This window comes from Lichenostomus cassidix, chromosome 1 (assembly GCF_008360975.1).
Source record: "Lichenostomus cassidix isolate B80296 chromosome 1, HeHo_3.0, whole genome shotgun sequence".
Classification (NCBI taxonomy): domain Eukaryota; kingdom Metazoa; phylum Chordata; class Aves; order Passeriformes; family Meliphagidae; genus Lichenostomus; species Lichenostomus cassidix.
This window is the reverse complement of record NC_139479.1, coordinates 33,745,640-33,771,710: the sequence shown is the minus strand read 5'-3', so window position 1 is coordinate 33,771,710 and position 26,071 is coordinate 33,745,640. Positions and strand designations below refer to the sequence as shown.

The window sequence follows — 26,071 nt, the reverse complement described above, 5'->3', positions numbered from 1 at the left end:
ACAACTCCTGGACATAGTCCAGAGGTTAGCTCAGGCCAGGGCTAATTTCTAAAGGTAGTTTGCATGTGTCCATCTTATTTAGAGGTTTAAGAAAGTGTGTGTGGACTCTTACATGACAACTGGCCTCTGTGCATGAAAATCATCCTAGGAATGTTTAGTCTGATAATCAAATGTCTAATATGATTATAAAACTAGTTGAAAAATCAAGCAGCAATGTTCAAATGTCTAGGGTAAAAATCTGAGCCAACCTCATTTTTCTAGCTGCCCATGTGTACTTGAAGAGCTCCAAAGAAACTTCTAGTATGAATTAATCCATTTTTGACAGTAGAACAATGGAACTTAGGCATCAGATTATTTTTATTGCATTAATCTCAATAAATTAATTATTAATCTTTTTAATATGAGGCAATAATACCAATTATTTTTCAGATTAAAATGTAACTAAAACTTCTTGAATTAAATATTTCAATCATATGTACAAAATAGAAGATATTCAACTTACCCAAAGAGTTAAAATTAGCCAAAACTAAAAGCAAATACAATGGCATTTAAAAAGATTGCATGTGAGGTATCATTCTCTATTGGCTGCATCACTGTTTTCAACAATTAAAAGAAGAACGTGAAGAAAGCCTATATATTATTCTAGACTTTCCACAGCAATATACAGCTGCCTAAGAAATGCACTTTCAGACTCCTCCATTTTCTGTGGTTATCTCATTATGTCAACAACTAATACTATCTCTTCATTTTCAGATGTTATTGACTGGATTTTGCTCTCCATCAGCTGAAAGGAAAATAAAAAACTTCCATCAGTTTTATACATAATGTTAAGTCAGCTTCTACTTATGCACAATTGTGAGAGTATTTCACCTGTTTTTGCTGTGTGTGACCACCACAGTCTGTCCTGCTTCTTTACAAAACCCAGTTTTGAACTATTTTCTGTCACCTTGGTTTCTATCCTGCAGGTATAACTTGCTAGTAGAGAGTAGCAAGTAGGAGAGATGTGCACCTGGTGCCACTCAAGATGACAGCTCGGAGGGGGGATGTGGTGAGGGGACACGAGGTGGAGACACTGGGATCAGATGTGAGGGACTTTATGGGGGTGGTAAATGAAGAGAGCGAGGATATATTCTTGTCTCACTGGCAAGTTCATCCCTGCTCAGCTGGAGAGTGGCAGGAGGGCTGGAATGTCTGGGACCTTATTGATGACACTGCTGCTGGTGTTGATATGGTGCTGGAAGAGGCACCTGTGCTACTTTTGTGTCTGGCTGCCTCACTGTGCTCTGTTGTGTCATTGCACATGTCTGTGCCTCATGTTGGGAAAGTGAACAGCCCTTCCTGCTGCCTAGATCTGCCAAGGGAGCATCAGCCTCTGCACCTGTGAGACTGGAATGGGAGAAACACCATGGTTCTGAAAGAACACTGCATTTGACTTCCCTTAAAAAACTTGCCTGATGATTTTCTTTTGTAATTCTTCAGAATATGGCAAAGAGTGTTCCTCTGTGAAAGTTCCTTATCATTTATAAACCCATCCAGTAGAGTTTTGTGTGTATTTTACACATTTAATATAAAAATAGAAGGAGAACGTACCTCTGGGTTTGTATCAGATAGTGTAAAAAAAGCATTTTTTGGTCTTGGGATCTGTGGAAATGCTGCCTTCCAACAGCCAGTCCTGGAAATCAAAACGTATTGAATATAAAATTAAAAAAGAATAACTATAATGTGACAAAACCACTGCACCCTTGAACCAGCTCTTATTTTCCTCTTCAGTCTTAGAAGTGAATTGAAAAATGTACATCATCTCAACACAGAATGAACACATATCAAGAAAACATTATTAATTTAGATGGTAATAGATTCATTTTTGATTAAAGATTTACTAGTAGTAATTTTCCTTCTTTGAAACAAAAAGGAATTTTTCCTGCCATGTCACTACAAACAGTGAAAAGTGGGGGTAAAAATTTTAACAAGTTGAGAGAGCAGTATCTTCTCTGAATTACTGTATATTTCTATGCAAAATACATCATGTAGTAGAATATCCTTTTTCCTTCTCTTTTTGTTTCACTTACATGGTTTATTTTACCCATCCTACAGAGACACCTCTGCCTTATTTGTTTAAGAGCTTCAGATGTCACACACCCCCATACAAATTAAAATAAAATAAATGCATACATTGTTTACCTTTTGCACAACAAAATTGTGATGATTGCCATTAATGGTGTCGCAACTGCTACCACAAGTAAAATCCATACTGAAAAAGATATAATTTCTTCATTTCCTAAAAGAGGAAAAATATATAATTATTACTAATATAATTATTGTTATTATTATATCATAGGATTACAGAATCATAGAACAGTTTGGGTTGGAAGTGACCTTTAAAGATCATCTAGTTCCAGCCACTCTGCCATAGACTGGGATGCCTTTCATTAGACCAGGCTGCCCAGAGCCCCAGCCTGGCTTTGAACCCTTGCAGAGATGGGGCATCCACAGCATTTCTGGGCAACCTGTGCCAGTGCCTCATCACCCTCACAGTGAAAAATTTCTTCCTAAAATCGAATTTAAATGTACACTCTTTCAGTTAGAAGGCATTCCCCCTCAAACTATCGCTACATGTCCTTGCACAAAGTCCCTCTCCATCTCTCCTGTAGTCCCTTTATTTACTGAAGGACTGCAACCAGGTGTCTCTGGAGTCTTCTCTTTTCCTGGTTGAGCAACACGGACTCTCTCAGACCGTGAGAGGTACTCCAGCCCTCTGATCCTTCTTGTGACCCTCCTCTGGACTCACTCCAACAAATCCACATTCTTTTTATGCTGGGGGCCCCAGAGCTGGATGCAGCGCTCCAGATGGAGTCACACCAGAGCAGAGCAGAGGGGCAGAATCAAAACAATTGCCTTTCTGGGCTGTGAGTGCACATGGGTGGGTCATGTCCAGCTTCTCATTCACCAGCACCCCCGAGGCCTTCTCAGCAGTGCTGCTGTCAATTCCTTCACCCCCCACCCCGTATTGATCCCAGGGGTTGCCCCGACCCAGGTGCAGCACCTTGAACTTGGTCTTGTTGAATTTCATGCTGTGTCAAACATCTGTTGTGGTGACTGACTGTGGTGAATGCCAGTCTGAAAGGTTTTGCTTGGTATAAAAATGAACTCTGTAATTTATCAAGCTAGCAGAAATGTCCAATTGGAAGAATTAACATTGATCCTGTTTGTCCACCCCCTGCAGTAAGCAGGACCTCATTTCAGCTGCAAATGTGTATATTTTTAATGTTATTTCCATTGTTAGAATATAAGAAATCTACTAAGTCTCTTCCTTCTCTTCTCTGTAGAGTGGTGAGAAGCAAAATGTTTGCCAATCCTTTCTATATCTGTGTGTCTGTAGGTGTGCAGCAATGTGAGGTAGACAGGACATCGCTGGGGGAAGAGTAGCCCAGGACATGGATTTGTTCTTACCAAACTCAACAGGAGCACTCCACTCCCCCCAGGCTGGGTTCACGAGGCAGGCACTGCCAGCTGCTCTCATTCTCAAGAGATACTTCTTTCTTGTTTTGGATCTTAGAAAAGTGTGGCTATTTCCCCCTTCCTAAAGAAAAAACCCACAAAATTGAGTTGCTTTTCTTTGTTCCATGCCTGGCTGTCGACAATAGGCATGTGACATTTACCACCGAAACTTTTAAAAGGCTATGAAAGCAATTATTATTATTATTATTATTATTATTTAGATAATATGTATGCAAATGTGTGTCTCAAAAATAACCTACCACTCACTAAACTTTTTACATTTAGAAGCATTTCATCATTTACACTGTAAAAGTATAACCTGTGATTTCTTATTATGGGGTTTGATTTACTTAAAATTTCCCGAAGCACACAGAGAGGTAGAAAAACATCTTGAACATCTCATTTCAGTAGTTCTAGAATACACTAGTAGTGAGGAATTAGGTGTCTGTGCATCTGCCTCAGTCTCTGCATGCTGGCTCTTCAGAAGAAGCATAACTTTCCAGCCAAACCTGTAAAATAAGTAGATGACTGCAAAACTTAGTGTTACCAGAATTTACTGCTATACTCTTGCTCTTGGAGACTTCCTGCATGGAGGTGGGATATGCAAGATGCTCTGATTAAAAGGAGGTGCAGCATACCTGGATGACAGCCTCCATCCCAAAAGGGCTTTTGTGGCCTATGTTTTTCAGAAAGAAAATTAAATTCCTAGGAGATGCTTTATCTTTTCTTTGCTGTCAGTGATGTGTAACTTCAAATTCTGCTCCAAATATTTGAGAGGGAGAGTGGAAAATATAATGAAAAATAGAAGGTTTTTCAAACTACTTACAGAAAAGCAATAAAGTTTTGCCCTTGAATGTAAAATAAATTACATATGCCATGATGATTTAGCAGTTTGACACATTCATGAAATCCATAAATAAGGATCCCATAAAATATAGGACACTGGGCACATGCTGATTTAAAGGTATTTTCATACAATTTACTTTTCACAGTTGACAATGAAATGAACATGTATTGCTGATTAATAGAACAAGCAGACTCACTTGTATAGAAGTATATATAGGTTTTCCTTTAGGATTATCCTGTAAATTGAGAGAAAAAAAAAAAAACAGCTAACTTTAGTTTTATCATTGTTTGTTTTATGTTTCAATAATAATTAATTTTTATCTACTGTCCCATTTTCCTGCATTCTCTTTCTTACGCACTTCATGATTTGCTCAGAAGAACTGATAATTTCTCCAACATTTAGTATCTAATACCTAATTCATCGACAATGCCAAGTTTATATAGTAATTAATTCTGTTATGGAAAGATATTTGTTTTCCTTGTCATCACAGTTGAGATATAAATTTTATTTCAGATGGGTGTTTAAAGTGAAACACAAGCCAACCAGACTGGAATGAAAACTATAAGTTTATTCTTACACACACCAGGGGAAAAAAAAGGAAGATAAAAAATCTGTGAAATAAACTTTTTAATTTATGTCTAATGTTTTAATTTTACAATAAATGTCACTGTGTATAATTGCAAATATTATGTAAATATTGTTTTGTTTTCTTTTAGATGAAAATATTTGAGACTGGCATGGATTCACAGATATTTTAGGCTGCTCTCCACTACATTTTTGATAGAATAAAATTTGCTCATCTTTTCTGAATACCCATAATAACTACCATATAATGTGGTGACCACACACAGCTATTGACTGTGGACTGTATCATCTCCATTAGACTACTAGTTATGTATTTTTATAATTATTTTGCAAGACACCATTTTAAAACAAAATTCAAATAATCCAGACTTATTTTATCAAATCATTTAGTGCATGCTCATGTGGCATCTGAACATGAGGCTGTTCAGCCTGGAGAAGAAAAAGCTCTGGGGAGAGCTTACAGCACCTTCCAGTACCTAAGGGGTCTTACAGGGAGGCTGGAGAGGGACTTTTCACAAGGGTAAGTATTAACAGCACATGGGGATTGGCCTTAAACTGAAGGAGGGTTGGTTTAGATTAGATGTTAGGAAGAAATTCTTCACTGTGCTGGGTGAGCCACTGGAACAGACTGTACAGAGAAGCTGTGGATGCTCCATCCCTGGAAGTGCTCAAGACCAGCTGGATGGGGCTCCAGTAGCTCAGTCTAGTGAAAAGTGTCCCTGCCATGGCAAGGGGATTGAATTAGATGGTCTTCAAGGTCACTTCCAACCCAAACCATTCTAAGATTTTATAAAGCTAGCTGCTGTCCAGGACATCTTCGAGAATCTGCGATCAAGCTGAGTTATGCATGGGGATCAATGTATGAGAAATATCCAGCCAAATATCCCCTTGTTCTTCCTTATAGGCCCAGGCATAACCCAGAAGTTTTCAAGGGTGATTACAGAGTACTGGGGGGATGATGAAGGATGGGAAGTCCAGATGGTGTCTCCTCAGGCCTTCCAGTGAGTTTTTAAGGCTTGAGCAGAATTGTAGTCATCCAGCAGGTCAATAAATAGCTGAATAACTGCTGTCACAGGCAGGGCTTACCCTTCTATGACCTTGGGATCCTTTTTGAGAAATGGGAGCTACTGAGCAGGCATCTCACTCACCAAAGAGTGCAAAGAGTCCTTGCAAACAGGCTTGGTAACCTGGCCCTCCTGCTGTATATAAAGGAGTGCCTTGTGTTGCACAGAGCTCTGTCTTGAGATGAAAGATGAAGAACTTGTAAGAACTTGTGTGAAGAACACAGTAAGAACTTGTGTTGAGGCATCAGAGGACAGACCAGCAGAGGTGTTAATGCTGCTTGTTCCAGATCTCACAATCAAGAAAAGGAAGCAGATAAGACCCTGTACAGGAAACCTCATAGTCTGTATAACCTACAGGCCTTGGTACTCAAGGGAAAGTGCCCTAGAGGGCCGAGTTTCTGGTTGATCTACAAGGACAGCCTCCTTAGAGCACAGGAATCATAGAAACATAGAATTGTTTAGCTTGGAAAAGACCTCTAAGATCAAATACAACCATTAACCCAGGACTGCCATGTTCTGGCAAACAACTAAACCATGTCTGAAAGTGCCACATTGCAGGGTTAAATGTGTAAGAATGGAGAGGAGACAGGCGATAGATGTGCAGCCATAACCCAGGTATTTCATATAATGAGACCCTTTATGCTTTGTTAAGATCACTATCCTACATTGAAGTATATTGTTACTTATGTTGCCTTTGGCTGGACTTTCCCAAAACTTGTTGTGTATTTTGTGCTCTACCCTAATCAGCCGTGTGCTTTTTGTGTGATAACTCACAAGGTTATTCACATAGGCATCATCCTTGGTGCTCACGTGCTGTCTCATTAACTCCAACCCATTTTCTTCAGCCAAGGGCTAATGCTCCACAGTGCCAGGGATCTCCTTGCTTGCCCCTTTACCTCACTCAGGAAACTACTGGGGAACCCTTGCTGGGATGCTGAGGTAATAAAAGTCTTCTGACCACTGCTGTGTGCATTGTGCCTGCCTGAACTCGAGCATTTGTTGGTCATAATGTATTGGGGTAAAAACTCACAAGTTTAGACCTGGCAGTGATACTGCAATAAATTTGGCAGAAGAATTTTTAATGGGTAAAGCCTCCAAAGATGTGATTATAGTTGAATGTTATAGGTCTCAAGGGAGCCTACGCTGAACAATTGCTGGAATAATTGCTGGACCTTGACATAATTAACTAGGTAAAAACTGCTAATGATTATTAAAAATAGCTAGAAAATTCAGACAAGGTGTGAATCGATTATTCTTTATAGAATGAATATTACACATAATAAAAGCTATTAAAAAGTATGTATTGCTTTACTGCAATAGACTTTTACTCCAATGTCACACAGAGCTTTCAATAAGGTGTCTTTGTTTCAACAGCCAAGGGATTCAGAGAAGCAATGCTGTTTCATGGCAGTTAGTTAGGCTTGCAAAAAAACTCATCTATGAGATAACAAGCCAAATCCAGACAAGGAAATTACGTATTTCCGAAATCTAAGGAAGTGGTTAGTCAAGTCTGGTTGCAATTCAGGAAGTTTTTTTCCTTTGTAGTCTCTGTCTGCCACCCTGTGGTTTTTTGATGCAATTTGCCACAGTGGTTTACATCTACTCTTGCAGTGGAACATGTCAGTCTCATTCCTTCCCTATCGCTGCCAAAAGACTTGTAAAGTCAAGGTCATTCCCCCATTAACCTGTCCCTAATCACACTGCCTTTCTGCTTGCTCTCACACTTATTTTCCTTTTATTTATCATTATAAAACTTCAACTTTTGGACCAAGAGATGTGATGCCTATCTCTGGATATGCTATTTGCATTTCATATATGGAGAAATTTCATTCATTTCCATTAACTCAAACTTCTTAAGTGAATGCACATTTCTCTTTTCACTATTTAAATCCCTGCTCTGCCCTTCCACAGAGATCCAGTCTCCGCTGGAAAGACTCCAATCCAGGGCAACTCCAGCAGGTTTTAGTGAAAGAATTGCCTTTTCTGAGTACTGTCATAGACAAAACCGTGATATGTTCAAATCTTGATTAACCATGCTTCTCTTCTGGGACTGTCCCAGTCATCCAGTGTTATCTCCAGCAGTCTTACTCAAGGGAGCAGGGATTAAAAAATAATAAAAATAGGGCAGTATGCCATGACAGGGTTTGGTATGCACCTGAAAAGTACAGTTACAAAGGAATAAGGTGCTGTGTATGGGGAAGGCTACATCAAAACTGATTTTCTTTTCATTCATCTGTGTTGGTAAATGAAAACATAGGAATTAATGTTAAGAATAAGTGAAGACATTCTTACCTTATACTTTATGTTGATTTCATATTTAAAACACTTGTCTTTGTTAGAATGACTTATTTGGGGTCGTTGCCATTGAATGATGCAATCATTTTTAATTTCATCACAGTTGACTGTGATACTTGATGGAGGCATGAGCTTTTCTGAAATGATATAACCAAGAATTAAAAAAATTAAATCCACTCGATCTCTTTTTGATTTTATGAAAAAGAGTATAATTGCAAGTAACACCTCTATGAAGAAAGATACAAATTTCTATCTATTTTTCTTAGGACCTATCAGATAGAAAGACCAAAGTTTTCTAAATCATGTACATCACATCAGAAAAAAAAAAAGGACTGAAACAGAGAACATGGTATAGGAACACACAAAATTACAAACCCCCTCCATGTAATTTTCTAGATTAATAAGGTCGAGTACTGGTGTCTTTTTAAGAGGATGTTTATTACTGCAGATGAACTAGCTGCTGCTATCCCTAAAGTAAGATATTCAAAGGTCTTTTTTTACTTTTTTTTAAATCTAAACCTCCTCACCATGTCACCTTCTGTGACATGAAATTGTGCCTTTCATGCTGTTGTGAACTATGCAGTTTATTCCATCCTTGCAAAAGAAATAGCCATACAAATTTAAGAAAGACACTCCATTTTTAGTAGTCTAGCCAACTTCTTCATGTACCTCCTTTCACTTAACAGATATAAGCAGAAGTATGAGGACCTTTACATTTTGATCATTGCCCATGATTTGATTATTTGAGACAGCAAAACACAGTCACTCATGGCAAAAAGGGTGGCAAAAGGCTGACAGGGGAAAGCTTAATATCAGCTAGACTATTATCTTACATCAGTCTGTAGGGACAGGCCTGGCCTATTTGTGATGGGCTATTTGGTCAAAGAACAATCTTGTTTTATCTGCTTGCCATATGTGACATTAAAGTTCAATTTCTTCTTATAGAATGAAACCTCTTTTGTTCATTTTTTTAGCACAATACAAAACCAGTGTGACATTTCCAACAACACTTTGTCACAGTAAAAGTAACTGCATAGGATGCTTTCAAGTATGGCACCATATGTGTAAGGTAGGTTGTATATAAATTAATTCAGTTACACAGGGGTATGGTGGCCTGTATGTCATCCCCAGTGGCAGAAATGCAGACATCAGTGCTCAGACAAACTTCTAAAAATCCTCCTCCCTCTTCTGTTTAAAGATATTTGGCCATCACTGAAAGGGCAGCAGGGGAAAGAATAGTTTTTTTAAGTCTTGTGGCTATTGCTTGAGAAAAACCTAAAACCCATAAGGGTAGATTGCTAAAGAATCTGAGACTGAATGCAGCTGTGGAGCTTTCCTGTTTAATTCCCCTCATTGCTCTTTTGCTTGGGGAATATCTTTTCTTGAGGAGGCCACAGTCTTTTACTTTCACCTCTAGGTGAGACAGGGTACATAGTTCCTTCTCAGATATAAATGATCTACTATTTTAATACAATAATAATAATAATAATAAAGACGAAATGAATTATTTACTTACCAATTTTATACAGATCAATGTGCTCATCATAGAACTGGATCCAGGAGTCTTTGCTAGACCCATTCACCATGAAGTAAGCTTTTTCAGTCCCTATGCTCACGTTTTGGAAGATACATCCCATATTTCTGCCAGTTTCATCTTTAATGTAAAGATCACATTCCATCTCCTCATCATCTCTGCATACAACAAAGTATTTTAGTTGGACATGGGGACTGGGATGTGGTGCATGAGAATTCAGACTTCCCTGGATCAAGCAGACCTACTTACCTTGACTTCTGCCAGTAGAGGAAATACTGTGTATCTGCTGGAGCATCCCTCCCTGCCTGCCAAGTGCAGTTCATGAAGAAAATGTTATAAATCAGACAGGAGAAGTTTTCAATGGCTGACCCATTCATGCCTGCAAACACAGGAATATCTGTGGTGAGGAAAAATAATGTGGATCCTCCAACCTGGAGGATCATGGCACACACTTAGATATGTTAGACTCCAGCTAGTTATTGCTTAGTTTAGGAATTACTTATTTCATTTTGGTTGCTAGCACTAAAAGATATTTGCCCTGACAGATTCAATGAAGAATTTTTTATGGATAAATCCTCCAAAGATATGATTATAGCTTCAACAAAACAATTTGTTTGAAAAAAAGCCATGGTGATCTTGGGAGCATTGCATAAACTTTATAGATATACATTGCATGTCTGCTATCTTAAGATATCTTTATCTAAAGATTGTTTTTATATCTGCTACATATGAAGTTAAAGATGAATAGATGCCAGGCAAGTGGAAAAATAGCTGCAAAGAGAAAATACCAAAACATCTCACAGCAATATCAATCAACTCAAGTTACCCAATGTTGAATAAGCTAAATTTGCTGAGGGTGTTAGTTGATGTGCTTTCAAGAATGTAGATCAAATACAGGGAAGAAAACCTGTACTGTGACAGCAGTGAGGCAGTGGAACAGGTTGCCTGGAGAAGTTGTGGATGTACCATCCTTGGAAATGTTTGAGGCTGGGTTGATTGAGACATTGAGCAACCAGGTCTGCTGGAACATATCCCTGGAGGGGTTGGAACTAGATGAGCTTCGAGGTCCTCTCCAACCCAAATCATTCTGTGAATATGATTCTATGATTGAGGAACAGTGTCTAACTTCTACAAGTTCAGTATCAAACCCAGTAAAAAATCAAAATTCTGTCTAGGATCTTTCTTAGCATGCAGCAGGTACTTTATTTGCAAAAAACCCTTCATTCAGCTTAGTTGCATATACTCTTTGGGCAGCTTTTTAGATTTTGTCTGGGTCACTGCCCCTGCAGTCCTGCAGTAAATACCTCAGCAAACAAAACGGTTGGAAAGAAAAAGATGGACCTACCTTCTTTTTCAAAATGTCTTTACCTCGTTTATCTTTCTGTTATAGTCTTCAGGTTCAGAGAAGATGGAAAGACTGTATTTCAAAAGGCTGTATAACTATAAATAGGGCTGTCTCCTTTGCTGCTTGTGTTTTGGGGAACCGTCTTAGCATCGGAAGTGTTGCAAAATAAAAGTTCATCACTTCCCCCCTGATTCATAGCAAATTTTTGTAATTGCCCAATTCAGGATTTCGTATAATATGAACAAGAAGTTATCTGGTTAAATTTTACTTTCTGTTGCACCAGAGTGTGCTGGTGCTTGGGAATCCAGCAATTGCATAAAAATATTTGCTTTTACAGGTATTTATTTCTCTCTAGCTCTAAACAATACTGAGAAGTACGAAACATCTTTCTATACAATTTCTATATCTGTGGGGGATGGAAGATGCAGGTTCCACATGGAGGGCATCAAGGCAAGGCCTGGCAGTCCCAGCGCACCTCCAGCCCAGATCAGGACCAGGAGCAGCCCCAACCCTGACCAGCAGGCACCCCCTTGGGGACTGGAATGTGTCCTGGGCCTGAGCCCAGCTTGGCAGGGCCCATGTCCAGCAGGGCAGGGCTGTGGGAACCTGGAGACTGGCCCTGCTGTCACCAGGGCAGGGGCTGATGGATCCAGGACACTGATATGAGGTTCTGGGCTCTGGGAACTGTGGGGGAAGTTCCAGGGCCTGGACAGGGATAGCCAGGACTGTGGGAGTCCTCAGGGAGATGGCAATGCAAACTGTGAGTGTTCTTTAAGCAAGTGGAAAAGGAGGATTTCAAAACATGCAGATCCATTCTGCTTGGAGTTAAAAACCTGTAGGAAAGAGAACAGTCCATGCATTTCTCTACCACTACCATGTCTCAGCTACTATATTTAGAAAAATTCACCTGCTGCCCAGCAGTGTTCCAGCATGGCCCAGGAATTGCTTTCATCAAAATCCCAAGGTCATTCCTGTCCTACAGCTTCTTTATTTACATATAGAATGATTTAACCATATCAGCAGTAGTTCTTGAGATATCAGCTATTTGTACATAACTAGGATATAGTTATTCCAAGAGAGGAAGCCAAAGGTAGAGCAGTGCTGACTTTCCTTGGAGACAGAGAGCTTACTTTCTAGAGATGTAGAAATGCCTGGGCTCACGAGTATTTCTGCTTCCTCAATTCTGGCTAGAATGTGAGATTGGTGACTGATGAGCTAGAAGTGGACAGTAGTCTTCTGGTTTCATTCCCTTGCATTGATTGTAAATATTAGTTATACTGAGTTGTCACTGAGGCCAACAAACACCACAAGGTGGACATCTGACCTGCTTCCTTCTCCACAGCTCATGTGATATAAAGTGAATGGGTGTAGCGAAGCAAGTCTACCTATAATATTGGAAACATTTTGACTGCAAAATTATTTTCTGCCAAAAAGAAAAAAAAAAAAAGAGGAAAAAAGAACCTACCTCACTTCTGCTCACATACACTACTGAAAGCATAGAGCAAAACCTGAAAAAAGAACCAATGTATTAAGTGGCACTCTATGGTTTGTGTTCACACGTTTGAAAACCTCTGTTATTAACTCAGTGTTAACAGGAGATGAACAACTCACTTGGAGCATCCAGAACTTTAAAAACTCCAGTCACCCATAGAATCAAAAATCATGAGAGAATCAACAGAACCTGGCCTGGTGTTTTTTTTGTTTCAGAAGTAAATATCTACGGCAATGGTGGCTTTATAAGGACTAATTCATGGATGTTCACTCTTCATATGCTAGTAGAGAATAAAAATGTGGCAAAGTCTTTCTGAAGCATAGTTATGAAACAGAGTGGGAATGAGGAGCACATAAGCATGGGTGGACATTTTACCAAAAAGCAGATTTAGTCAAATAAGCAGCTCATTCTGGTAAGGATTACTATGAATACCCTTACCACATTATTGGTGTCGACAGACAAAGCCACTGAAAGCTTGGACATCCGGTCTGAGCCCATGATAGTCATTCAGAGGTAAAAGCAATCCCCTTTTAAAAGTTTCATTGTACTTCCAGATTAAATTAATTCTATTCTTAACCATGTAGGTATTTTTTGAATACTGACTGTGCTGTAAAGAGAGAAGAAAGGACTTCTGATCACAAAAACCCCACAGTTTATTGCGTCCTCATCTTTGGAAGAAAGCACTCAATTTTGTGGTGGTAGCATACTGCATTTCATGGAGCAGGGTAGTGACAAGCACACAAGTAATAAAATCAGAGCCGTAAGAAATGTCATGGAGAGTCAAATGGGTGTCTGGAAAACGAAGGAAGTCAGTTTTCATTTGCCTGCCTTTCTCTCTCCTTTTCATGCTCCTGCTCTGAAGATCTCCTGAGCCTGCAGAGAGGGCAGCAGGGAAGCAGTGTGTTTTTGTGTGCTCTCTCAGATTATATATCTCTGCAACACAATGAGGAATATTGGAATTTGAGATTTTGGGATTTGGCCTCTTAGGTTTTAGACTGGAATATACTGCAGTGGAACAACCCAAACAGCCCACAAGGACAGTGGTGTTTTTGAAGAAAAGGGAACTGTTCTACCCGGGGGATTTCTTTTCTTGTCTATATTTAGGGCAAATCCTTAGCCAAGGCTTTTGAAAATGCAAACAGATTAAAAGCAGTTAAAAGCTTAATTCCCAAGCAAAGATTGTACTACTAAGGGTGCTACCAAAGTCTGCCATCTTTTAGGGGCCAGAAAACTAGTGTTGAGTGGCCTTGCTATGACCTAGGAGTTGGATGCAAAATGAGAAGAGAAAAAGAAAGAGAAAGAGAAAGAGAAAGAAGAATAAAGGAGAGAAGAGAAACATGGGCAGAGACACTAAAGCTGTTTGCAGACTTTGGGCTCTACTGGGAGTAAAGTCATTGCAGAAAAAGGATGAAACCCAACCTTTCTCAAAAATCACAAAAGCTTGAAGAATAATTTATTGCTGTGACAAAACCAGGAGTGTTCACAAGAACTGTCTGGGTGTTTGCTGTACTGGTGTGTTACAGCTTTTGAGTATTTCACAAAAATACAAATAGTAGACAAGACCCTTAATTTTTTCCTTGCAGCAAGAACTTCATAGTTTTTAGCACAGAACAGCAGAACAGCCATAGGAGACCGGAATAAAGGACTTTTCCTGTGTGAGCATCCAAGCCATTTCACTTGCATTCCATCACTTCAATATTTATTATTTCTTCAGTTCCTTGTTGTTTTAATAGATTCACATATTCTGTCTATTAAAGGAAGAATAAAACATTTTGTTAGTGTTTCATGCTTGAGATTAGTCAAGGTCATGACTTATGAATCTGCTGTCATTCAGAGTTGTTATTTATTGTACAGAAGCTGTAGCAAGACTCTATCAATTAGAACACCTAAGCAGACACATCTAGATCTTCCTTCCATGTAGCTCCCAGAGGAACAAAAGACTTTTCAACTAAAAAGATGGAAAACTCATCTATTAAAACACAGAAAAGTTAATGTTATGAAGAAGAGAAAGTAAAAGGATTTATAAAGGCTTGCCAGTAATTCAGTGTGTCCCTACAGACAAATTATGGCTTCCAGACCTGCCTGCAGCTAACCTAAAGGCTTTGCAATTGCAGCAAACTGCAACATGTTCTTTAGAAGGGCAGCTCCTGCACTGTTTGTTCCTGTCTGTCTGTCTGTTTGTTCCTTCTCATGAGTCATTCCAGTATTCCACATAAATTAGCACCTCTCAACATTCTGCTCTACTTTCTTGCTTACCATACCCAAGAAACTTTTCTTCCTTTAACATCATTGCCAAATACTAGCATGGGTCTCAATAGCCGATATGGCAAAGCTACTGTTGATTTTTTGTCCCTTCTCTCCCTGCCTGATTCTGCATTATTATTGTATTGAGAAACTTATGTACAGCATTATTCTAGTGATAACATATGGTTTATAGGGAGAGCAGAGTGAAACTGCGCATTTTCTCCAATGCTGCAGGTAGATGAATGACAATTATTTCACAATGGAAAAGGTAAAACAAACAAGTTATTTGCATATATCCATACCCCAAGAACAAGAAAAAGAAAGAAAATTGATTCTTGCTTGTTTGCATCTTTCTGACACTTAGATCATACTTTGGAGACTAAATTTTAAATTTTAGGCAACTGGAAAGAAAACATACCTCAAAGTCCATTGGAGAGGGCTCACGGAATGGGTCTCTTGGCTGTGGTACTGTAGCAGATGTTTTTTTCAAATAAGCCCTTCTATAGTGAAGAAAAGGTTTGGTGAAGAAAAGGCTTAGCATGCAAACATACGAACACATACTATATATTAATGTTCCTGAGGTATTATTTTATTTCTCTGAGATGTGAGTAGTATTCTTCTAAGTCAAAAGTAGCTAAAAACTGCATAGGCTGAATACAATGCTATAATTCTGTTGCTCAGAATTTGGATGACAACAATTTATTTTATGACTTACTAAAGCCTGGTAAGAAGCTGGTTTTTTAAAGTATATTAAAGGGAAATAACATCAAAACATGGAAAAAATTTCATGTACCACCCATCTACATTGCAGGATCTGATGCTAGGAAAGTGATACTGATATAAGGCCTTGTTCCAGTACTGGAAAACAATGTGTTATATTAATCAGATGGATAAAAAAGTTGGGAATCAGAAGTATAGAGTACACTTGAGGAACATCCAGCGTATGATTCCTAGTTTGGATTTTCTCCCTCCCTTGTCTCTTTTAAAAAGAATCCAGAAATTTTGCTGGGGGAAGGCATGTTATTTCAACTATAGAATAAACATTTTGCACAAGAAATACGGCTTACATTGTCATGCAGAGAAAAAAAGTGAGACCTGCTGCCAGCCCTGGTATCAGAAATAGCATATATGATGAAATAGATGTAGGTTGTTGAGTTCCTGAAAGTCAAGCAATCATCAAAGTTGGTTAGGATCACAGGACGTGAATGATCACCTGTCACTGTTGAGCCGCTAGCAGAGAAAAGAACCCAGTTCTCAGTGGCAAGAAGGAAAGACCTTTATTGTTTTGATTTCATCATATATAGAGTTTTCAAAGGTCACCCAGATTGGTCAGTCAGAAACCTCCCCCTAGGCCAGATTGGCCAGGCCTGCACTGTCCAGATCTTGGGACACTGTTTTTAATAACATCCAAACTTTATCTTTATTTATAAAACACAAAAGGAATTCTCATGGGAAAGACCTGTGCTAGCCACAATCACCCATCTATTTGCAATCTGCTTTGCATCAGAGTGTCAAACACTGCATGAAGGGATAACTTCATGCATCCCTTGTGAAGGAATAGGATGGCCAACAGTAATGGACTGTCTAAACTTGAGACCTGAGGAACTGAGTCCTACAGAGTATTTAAATATCCAAGGTGGCAGAGAGAAACAGCAGGGAAAAGGAGTTTATAAAGTTAGGAGTAAAGATGGAAGAAGTAAAAGAGCTGGTAACAGACCTCAAAAAGGTCTTCTTTATTTTCTATCCCCATGCAAGAAGCACTGTCCCCAAGAATGCTTGGAGAACTCCCTAATACTAAGAGACATGCGAATTCTCCAGCTCTTTTTGTCCTAACAAATTAATATACACTTATCAATGTGTTTCCACCTGTAAGTATGAAGTGATAAACAAGGCAGACAAGTAATAACTGAATTAGGTCAAGGAAGGGATTTCCATTCTTACCAAACTCCACAGGTGTACTCCACTCTCCCCAGCTTGGGCTCACTAAACAAAAGCCTGCATCAGTTGCTCTGATTTTGACGCTGTATCTTTTCTCTGAGCTGAAGCTTTCATATAGGTAGGAGTTTCGTTCAACAATTTTTTTCTAAATGCAAAACAAATAGAGTGAGAATTTTTAAATTATTTCTATCTTATTATGATAAAATTTTGCATTTTACATTTATATAGTCTTTCTGTGGACAGACTAGAGTGAAATAACAAATAGAAAAATATTCCTTAATGCATTAGATTTTTTCCATCCTAATTCCTCTTGTTTGAACATTTTTTTACTGGGTAATATGAAGATGAAATTTGCTGTATGCTTCCCTGGCTCCTTAGAATCTACTAAGCAATGGGATTTTAGGGAAAAACTCTTTAAAGATCTGGCACTCTGTTACATTTTATATTTTCAAAACTGAAGTAGAGTTCGATAGCCAGATTATACAGAAGCCAAAAGTTGATTTTTTTTGTCTGCCATCTTTATATTGGCTAAATCTTTCAGGTAATATTTTCTTGCCTCTTACACCTCAACCCTTTCCAGAGAACATCACCAAAGAAAAAATTCTCCACATTTTTTGTGACTAAGTGTTACACAAAATCATGATTCATATTTATACATACATATGAATTTGCTAGAAAGTATAAACGAATGTAAAATGAAAGATTTTGGGAAGTAATATCAAGCTCCACATGTCCAGGTGTTTTAGTACCACGTTTTATAAACAACAGCTTAAAACTTCAGATTTAGAAAATTTATTAATAAAGAGCATGTGTAGCACATTGAAACAAGTAGTGTGAAACCAAACCAATTTGGTTGGAGGATGCTCTGATACAGAAGAAATTTCAATATAGCATAAATATTAGATTAATACAGACTTACTGTTACAGATGTATTTTTCATGTTTTTTGCAACATCAGCCTGGAAACAAGAGAAAAGCTTAATGTTTAGGATTATTCTTTTTTTTACTAGATAATAAAGAGTCTTGTCTCATGAATGTTTGATTTCCAGAAAAAAATGTGTATGCAATATTTTAAATGTCTTCTTTCGAAGACTGTGAAATTAATCTGTTTTTCCACTAAGTGGTTTTCCTTCCCACTGATACTCTGAAATATTGTACCATTTAAATTTGATTGCAGAATTGAGTATCAAAGCACTAAACAAAAAAAAGATCAGGTTGACAAAATGTTTACATTTTGCTATGTTATGTTTCTTTTCTTTTTAATTTTTATTTTTTATATTTTACTGTTGGAACAACAAGCTCGCACATATTCCCACAAATATATTGAACTTTATTTTTGAAGGATCTAATGTTATTTTCCATGTTCATCCAAGCCTTCAAAAGAAGGGGATGAGAACAGGGTACAGGTTGTATGGTTGTAGGCGTGGAAATAGACATACAAAATGCTATTAAAAGTCATAATTATTCTTACCTTGTTTTCTATGAAAATTTCATATTTGAAACAACTATCTAGTTTCACGTGACTTGTGTGAGGTCGTTGCCATGAAATCCTGCATGTATGAGAAACTTCTGTACAGTTCACGGTGACATTTAATGGAGGGGTGAGTTTTTCTACAATAAAATAATCAGAAATACTATTGATTAGTGATAGCTCTCTTCACTCTGCCTTTTTGAAAATATAGGTAAATGTTCAAGAAACTGGTCTAAAAAGGTGTAATGCAGCTTTAGCAGAATTACTATATTCTCCCCACATTCTGAAGCAGGACTCCCTGATTTAACATTTCAGTTGAGAAGCCTGGAGCATCAGGTGCAACAGTAAGTAAAATTAAACAACACTAGCTATTTATTAGATTTTGCTTAATTCAGCACATAATTTATGCGGGTTTGGTTTTATTTCTTGGGTTTAGGCGTGTTTTTAATACTGCATTCAAATTAAACAGATTTTTTAGAATTGAAAATATTCTTCCATTCAAAAAAATGGAAGTTTTTGCTCACAGTGTTAAGGTTACCCATATTTATCATTATGTGAATGAATAGCATTATGAGATATTGATATAAGACCAACATCTAGATAGACCTACTCAGGAATCCATACCTAGTTAATCCCAAAAGATGACACCTTTCTTTAAGAGAATAAATATTTGACTGAAATATTCACAATTCTCTGACCTATGATTCCAGATTTTTTTCTGCATTCTTTAGTTTTTGTTTATTCTTATACTTTAGACTTTTCAGACATCAGGGCTGAGAAAAAGGAAAAAAACAAAATTATTATGAGGAACAATATTTTTAAAATGTGTGGTTTTTTCCCATGGATGAATTCTTCAGTCCTTTAACATATAACAGGAAATTAAATCAATAAAAAATCCTTACCAATTTTGTATAGTGCTATCCTCTCCTCATAGGACTGAATATTTTGTCCACTTCTGGATCCATTTACCAGGAAATAAGCCACCTTATTTTCTATTGTCACATTTTGGAATTGACATCCTGTGTGCCTTCCATGGTTATCATTGATGTAATTTTGGCATTGTATGAAATCTTCTTTCCTTTACATGAAACTTTGTGTCAGTTAAAAATTGACAATATCACATATCCAACCACAAATCAAAATTCCTGAGATTCAGGCAGACCTACTTACTTTGAGTGCCTCCAGTACAGGAAATACTGGGTGTCTTCTGCAGCAGTCCTGCCCACATGCCAGGTGCAGTTCATGAAGGAAACATTAAAAATTACACAGACAAAATTTTCAATGGCTGTCCCATTCATGCCTGCAAACACAGAAAGAATAGCCCATGTCCGCTCTGCAGAAAGACTGAATAACTGCTCAAATAACACAGTTCTTTTCAAGATCATTTAGCAATTTTTAGCTACCTGCTTAGCAAATCCAATTGTATGTTGTTTGGGTCTTGTAGTTTTGTCCTTAATTGCAGCTGGCAATGATTTGATTTGTGTTGAGCTGTGAGGATTATCTACTGTTGTTCCAGAAGCCATAGATATGACTGGGATTTAACTGAGTCTTTAACCAACCCAAGCACAGTGATTTAGAGGAAGTTAATAACAGAGACACTCACCATGCTGTCCTTTGTTTAGATCCCCTGTTTAGCTGAGGCTCAGCCTACAATGGAATATAAATTCTACAGCCATGAGCAAGGTTGCAAAGTTCTCTCTGCTGTGCTTGTCTTAAGTGCTCTGACCCTTGGTTATAAAGCACTAATAATTCAAACTAAGAAGTCCACCACTTCCTTCTGTTTGCAGCTGGTTGGTCACAATCTAACCCTCAGACTGCTTCCTGAAGCTAGGCCCTGCAGAAGGGTTGCAATTTCAAAGGGAGAATAACATATTTTTCAATTAGGAATTGAAAATGGCTGTTAATCTCTTCCAGTACTTTGGATTCAAGGATAGGCGGAATCTTACTAGCACTGAACTTGATAGAAACAGGCCTGAATAGCCACATAATTAGTGTGAAATCAAGACAAAATTGAAGCAGAAGTTTATAGCTTGCTTAAATTAACTCACAATTTGTATTCACAACACAAATAATTCCTTGTGTGTTTCTCTCCTACCAAAAGGTGAGATCTCCAACAGGAAGTGATGAACATTCAGTACCTCTTCTTAACAGCTCTCATTGTGAATTGAAGGACTGGGCCACAGCTTTCCAAGACTAATCCTATCACTATTCATTGAGTTTAAGCACTACATCTACCACCTTTGCATGTACCTCTCTAGCTAGCCGTAAAACTCCACGCTGATTCTTACATCTTTGGAAATAAAGGGGAATTTTTCAAGAGATGAGAAAGTTGTCAAAGTACTCCTGGATATCTGGAAAACTTTCTCTCTTCTGAGAGGAAGGTTGAAACTTTTTTCAAGGGCTTGGTTCAGCAGCATTTCTTTCAATGGCAGTGTTGGCCTAAGCATCCTCTATCCTTCCCCATCCTTCAGGGCTCCTTCCTGATTCCATCCTGCCTCCCTGGCTGTGCTAGTGCCACTCCTTGTGGGGCCTTGTAGTGAGTAGTTTTGAACAAGTGCTCATCGTTACAAGTAATGCTCCTCTCAGCAGTTTTTTCATTTTTTTTACATTTGGCATCCTTTATCAGAAGCAGTGGAACAAGTGGAACAGATCACTCAGATGACAGTGTGGGTTAGCAATAGACTCAGAAAACAGCTGTCTAAACAATTTCTGCTGCTGCAATAAATATTGACCCTTATCTAGTCACTAGAGGTATCAAAGATCTCAGCATATTGTTGTTTATATCCAATTTATGTGTAAGTTTATATATATATAAATAACAAACTACTTTTGAGAGTTCAGTGATTACAGTACTGTGATGAGCTTGGATCAGCTCTCTGGTCTGTCACAGATTCCCTTTATGACTCAGGGCCAACCAAGTCTGTGCACTTCACATCCTCATTTACAAAAAAAATAGAGAAATTTTCTTCCCATGAAGAATTGCTAGGTAAATGCAGCAGTCTGAAGTAAGATCACAGGTGCTGTGCAAGAACCTTAGAGAGATGGGCTTCCTCAAACCTTTATCAGTGCTGTAAATCTAAAGAAAACCTGGCTTATTCTGATTTAAATCAGTTCACAACCTGGTTCACGTGTGGTCCAACAAGCATTTGAACTGGTCAACAACAAAAGAAATAGGGTGAAAGGAACTCATAAAATGGTATTGTAGTCAAGGAAAAAGAAAATAAAACCACATCCTGGGACTCTTCATTAACAATCTCAGTTTTTTATGTCCAAGAAAAGCACATAGAGATATTGTCAGAAGTTTTTAGTTAGAGCGAGTTCTACAGCCAGAACATTACTCTGCCAACAAAACAGCCACGATCAGCTACAGTGTCAAGTTCATACTAACATCAGGCACATGTTGTGAATATGTACAAGTCTCTCTATACCCATTGCTGATTGGACTTTTTTTCCCAGGTTTTGAGGGCATTCATTTTTCTTTTTTTATTTTTTCATGTTTCTGTGGTTATGCCAAAGAAAATCTAGCAGAGTAGATAAATACGGCTACCCCTCCTGTAAGGTTTATTTTTGAGCCTACTCTATTCCCCCAACACTCTCAATGTTGCATTTTTATCTTTAGCAACACCTGAAATAGAACTAAGTCTTCATGAGACTTTTTTCTTGCATTGTTTCAAAGAGACACTGATGTGTTTCTGTCTCCAGTTTATATTGAGGACTAGCTAAAATGTTCTAGTGTCTTTGCTTAACCCCTCGTATTTGGAAACCCCCATATTTGTCACTTGTTTATCTTTATTTCCTTAAAAAATTGTAGTACCATGTTCTCATTACTCTTTTCTGTGAGCTGTGATGTAAAAACAAGTTTCACTTCTCTGTATTGTACTCCTCCTGAACGGTTTCCTGTATTATTTGATTATGGTAATGAAATACTTGTGTAAGTATGTTAATATCCTCTGAAGCATCATTTGTTTCAGACAAAAATAACTTATTTTCACATATTTTACTCTCTTTAGATCTATTTGGAATGTTGTTTCACATTATTTACACAAAAGAGGTAAGCTACTTAACAGAGATGTGACAATTATGATTGCACCCAGCTGCAAACAACTTCCTGTTTCATGTACACACACTGCTTTAATTAATTTATTTATTTTTTATATATGCCACCTCAGGTTATCTCCATCCCTTGGGCAGACATTGAAAACAATGTAGGTGCTTTAGCTTCAGAAAAATATCAGAGAAAATTTGACTCTACAATCATTTGTGGCAAGCAACATTACCAGCAAGGAAGGACAGGATCTCACTTTTGGGTCTTGAGCCCAAGAAAATTTTTACTTTTATTTAGTGATTCTTAAATTAAAAAAACAAAAAAGCATAAACTGTTCCTGACTCTGAGACATAATTGACCAGATACTTTCTAAAGGATGTTAAATAACATGCTCGATATTGGAAATAAAAATTAAAAAAAAAAAAGAGGCAATTTAAATTATTTTAACCTTTTAACTTAACTCTAAAGATTCTGTTAGGTGTGAGGTGGAGTTTGTCTCACCTGCATGTACAGAAAAGCTGTATAGATGCTCATAGGGGAACTAGAAATTTTATACTGCCTTAACACTCTCTGGAAAAAAAGCCAGCTACTTAAGTCACAGTTTATTCAATTTAGTCTAGGACAAGATGAATAAAGGCTTCATTATAATTATTTTCTGTCATTCACTGAAAATATAGTCCAGGTAGACCTATCCAGAGGAATCTAACTCTGGGCTATCCACTTTGGTCAGGTCAATCCAAGAGGATTTGTTCCTTGTAATTACTAAACAGAAAGACTGCCGCTATTATTTTCTCACCTGAAAACTGAAAATTTATTACTGAAAATGCCTTTTCCTCCTCTTTCTTATACCTGTGCTAGTATCATATGCTGCTTCTCTTTAGAAAAACAGTTGCAGTAGAAAAGCAGTACAATTTTCCACAGAGATGTTTCAAACTTCCTTCCACATCTCAAACAACCCCTCTGCAGATTATTGATCAAAATTTTAAGGAAAATTAGAATATTTGTGTGAAGTTATTTCCTTCCTGGAGTGCAGTTTATAAAGTTTCCATGAAAATTGGCTACTGCTAGACTCTGTGCTACAGCACAAGCCACTCTCATCTACTTCTCAGAGAAACCTGAATCCAAACACCCTTCCACAGGAGATAGCCATGTTAGGAATTCAGAAGTTGAAATTCTACTGCAGGGTCTAATCTCATCCAGGTCAATTAGAGAGGTGATTTGATGAGAATAAAAAATGTCCAATAACCTGCTGATTGTGAATAACACATAACCATATATTTTACCATATTTTGACCCTGCTATGATTTTTATAGCCAATGAAGAGAAAGGTTTGTAACTGAACAAAAACCCCAAGACATATACTTTGTTTATATATTATTATTTTGTTAAGGGACAATCTGTGTTGAGTATAGTACATAAGACTAGACCTCTGAGATTTGTTTTCCAGCTTTGCCTCTGAAAGATTTTGAAAGCCATTTTATTCAGTTGGAAAATATGAAATGGAATTCCTGCTTACATGTTGGATGTGCTATGAGGATAAAATTATGCCTGCATTCCTACAACATTTTCATGGAATTGTGTATATGAAATCTTCTACCTAAGTATTAAAATCATAGAAGAGAAAAGACATTGACATACTTCCATTCTACTAGTGCCTAAATGAGGCACTCCTAAAAGAGATTCACTCTGTATAGTGATTTTACTCTATGGATGTAAAAACCTAAAATCCAAACATTTCCAATTTTGTGTTTTCAAGAGAAAGTGACACAGGCACTCTCCAATATTGTAATGCAGGTTTAATTTTACAAACAAAATACTGCTATGTGAATGAGGCCAGTAACATTGGAAACTCTGCAAATTTTGAGATATATCTATACAATTATTTTCAGACTGTAGAAAAAATATGCCATCAAAATATTCATTAAGACATTCATCAGAAGAAAGCAGGCATTTGCAGGTAGTGTCTGTCGACCCCTCACAGTTATTTTGACATTAAAGCTACCAGAAATAACAAAACTCAGTATTTCTTTGCCTGCTTCTTTGGAGTAAAACAAAATAAAACCAGAAAAAATAGAAAAGAAAAACAAAAGTAAACCTACCTCCTCCTTGAAAGCCTGTTTCCCTGTGGTGCTTACTGGAATGGAGAACAAAAAGGATAGAAACTATGAATCTGCCTTGGTATATTTTTGCATGCTGTGACAATGTCATCTCATTGCCTCATTTCCCTTATCCTTACTTCCGTTAAACCATGGGGAGAATCAGGGTCACTCCCTGCCTTGGGAGACAAATAGGTCAGAATAGAGGGATGTCGTCTTCATTACTTCATTCACATAATTTTCACTCTTTTATGTCACCCATTTTTCATATAGATGTTTGTACAGGGCACCACCTGAAAGGCAGATGAACATGGGTCTTCCTTCTGGCTTGGTTATAGGTCAGGTACCATTGCTCTGAGCCACACCACAGTTTTCTGCTTATTGCTTAGAGACTCTGCCCCGTACAGGGGTATCAGCCCAGTGCTCTGGCCTTCAAAAGAGCTGATCCCAGCTGTGTTGTAGCCAGCCTCATTTCATATAGATGGGTAACAAACCATGTCATGTCTCGACACCTTTCCTGCTTGACATGTGTACACATTTTTCTGGGCTGGCTTTAATCAGTGCAATCTGAATCCAACGCTCAGATCAGGAAAAGTTTCTTTATGTGTGCAAATGTCCTGAGTGTACCAAATCAACAGTATGTCACTTGTCTGTGCTGGTGTCCTGGAACTGAGAAGTATAGAATCTGCTTTTTCATGTACCCCATAGAGCAGTCTGAGTACAGAGCTTCTGTGTTCCTCATCTTCAAATATTTTTGAAGGGAAAATGAAGTTAATAAAGTAGACAACAGCATTTAAATCTGATTATTTATAATGTTCACTGAATGTAGTACTCTTTAGTGTTTTATCTCACTGGAGGAGTGGTAAATCATATCAAATCTGTCCTCCTTCTGTCTGTCTGTATCTTGCACGTCTTCATTCCCATCAGCCTTTGGTCTTGTTGCTCTTCTGGGCAGAGGAAGAATAGGTAGGGGATGGCTCTTGAGATGTTTCCTCTTCTTCAGGTCTCAATTCCTCAATTTATTCATAGAGTAAACAGCAGGACACTACTATGTTCCCTGCTAAGACATTTAATTTCAGGACCTGCAGAAATAAGGACTTCTGATTGCTGCTGTGTAGAGAAATTGAAAGAGGTCTGCATGAGGACTGCGATAATGCCGAGACTTTTGTAACTATTCAGTTTCTGTAATTCTTGTAACTGAGCCTTCTTCTGTTCTCAGAATAGAATTATTCTTGGAACTCTGAGTCCCAGCACTAGAGAAGCTGGGTGATGGTGTAACTGTTACAGTGAATTTGGTTACCGGAAACTGAGCTGGAATAAAAGCTTAATGTATTTTCAAGTCATTTTTCTTAATAATAAAATTTTTCATATAGATTGGAAAAGCTGGAACCTTCAATATTTATACAGAGTAAACAATATCCTATCAGTTTCAGTATAAGCAATTTAACTAATTCTATGGAATGCAAGACTTCATGATTATGCCCAAGATCACCTCTGTAGAGAATTTGGGGTACTACATAGCCATTCCAATCTTGTCAGTTAGAGTCTCATAATGTCTGAGTCTCAGAGTGTTTGACCAGTCAACCTGATGATGAGGTTCTCCTTAGCTGCTGTGCAG

General features: G+C 37.9%; 2 protein-coding genes across 4 annotated transcripts; both read right to left on the bottom strand.

Annotated features, from left to right (window-relative positions):
- Positions 1-335: 335 nt before the first annotated feature.
- LOC146444504 (granulocyte-macrophage colony-stimulating factor receptor subunit alpha-like) lies at positions 336-11,294 on the bottom strand. 3 transcript variants are annotated; one of them, XM_085056207.1, is made up of 9 exons: positions 11,169-11,294; positions 10,073-10,202; positions 9,806-9,981; positions 8,287-8,426; positions 4,542-4,580; positions 3,451-3,580; positions 2,182-2,278; positions 1,591-1,672; positions 336-784 (listed from the first exon to the last, which is right to left on the bottom strand). In XM_085056207.1, exons 2-9 carry the CDS (start codon positions 10,198-10,200, stop codon positions 710-712), a joined length of 867 nt encoding a protein of 288 aa, XP_084912333.1. In that variant the 5' UTR covers positions 10,201-10,202; positions 11,169-11,294; the 3' UTR covers positions 336-709. The 3 variants fall into 3 exon arrangements, with proteins under 3 accessions (XP_084912333.1, XP_084912336.1, XP_084912344.1); XM_085056210.1 differs by having other exon boundaries at positions 11,192-11,294; XM_085056218.1 differs by lacking the exon at positions 4,542-4,580.
- Positions 11,295-14,080: 2,786 nt separating this feature from the next.
- On the bottom strand, positions 14,081-24,530 carry LOC146444503 (granulocyte-macrophage colony-stimulating factor receptor subunit alpha-like). Its single transcript, XM_085056144.1, has 9 exons — positions 24,457-24,530; positions 19,483-19,612; positions 19,215-19,390; positions 18,313-18,452; positions 17,762-17,800; positions 16,846-16,987; positions 15,972-16,062; positions 15,323-15,404; positions 14,081-14,408 (listed from the first exon to the last, which is right to left on the bottom strand). Exons 2-9 carry the CDS (start codon positions 19,608-19,610, stop codon positions 14,334-14,336), a joined length of 873 nt encoding a protein of 290 aa, XP_084912270.1. The 5' UTR covers positions 19,611-19,612; positions 24,457-24,530; the 3' UTR covers positions 14,081-14,333.
- Positions 24,531-26,071: the final 1,541 nt, after the last annotated feature.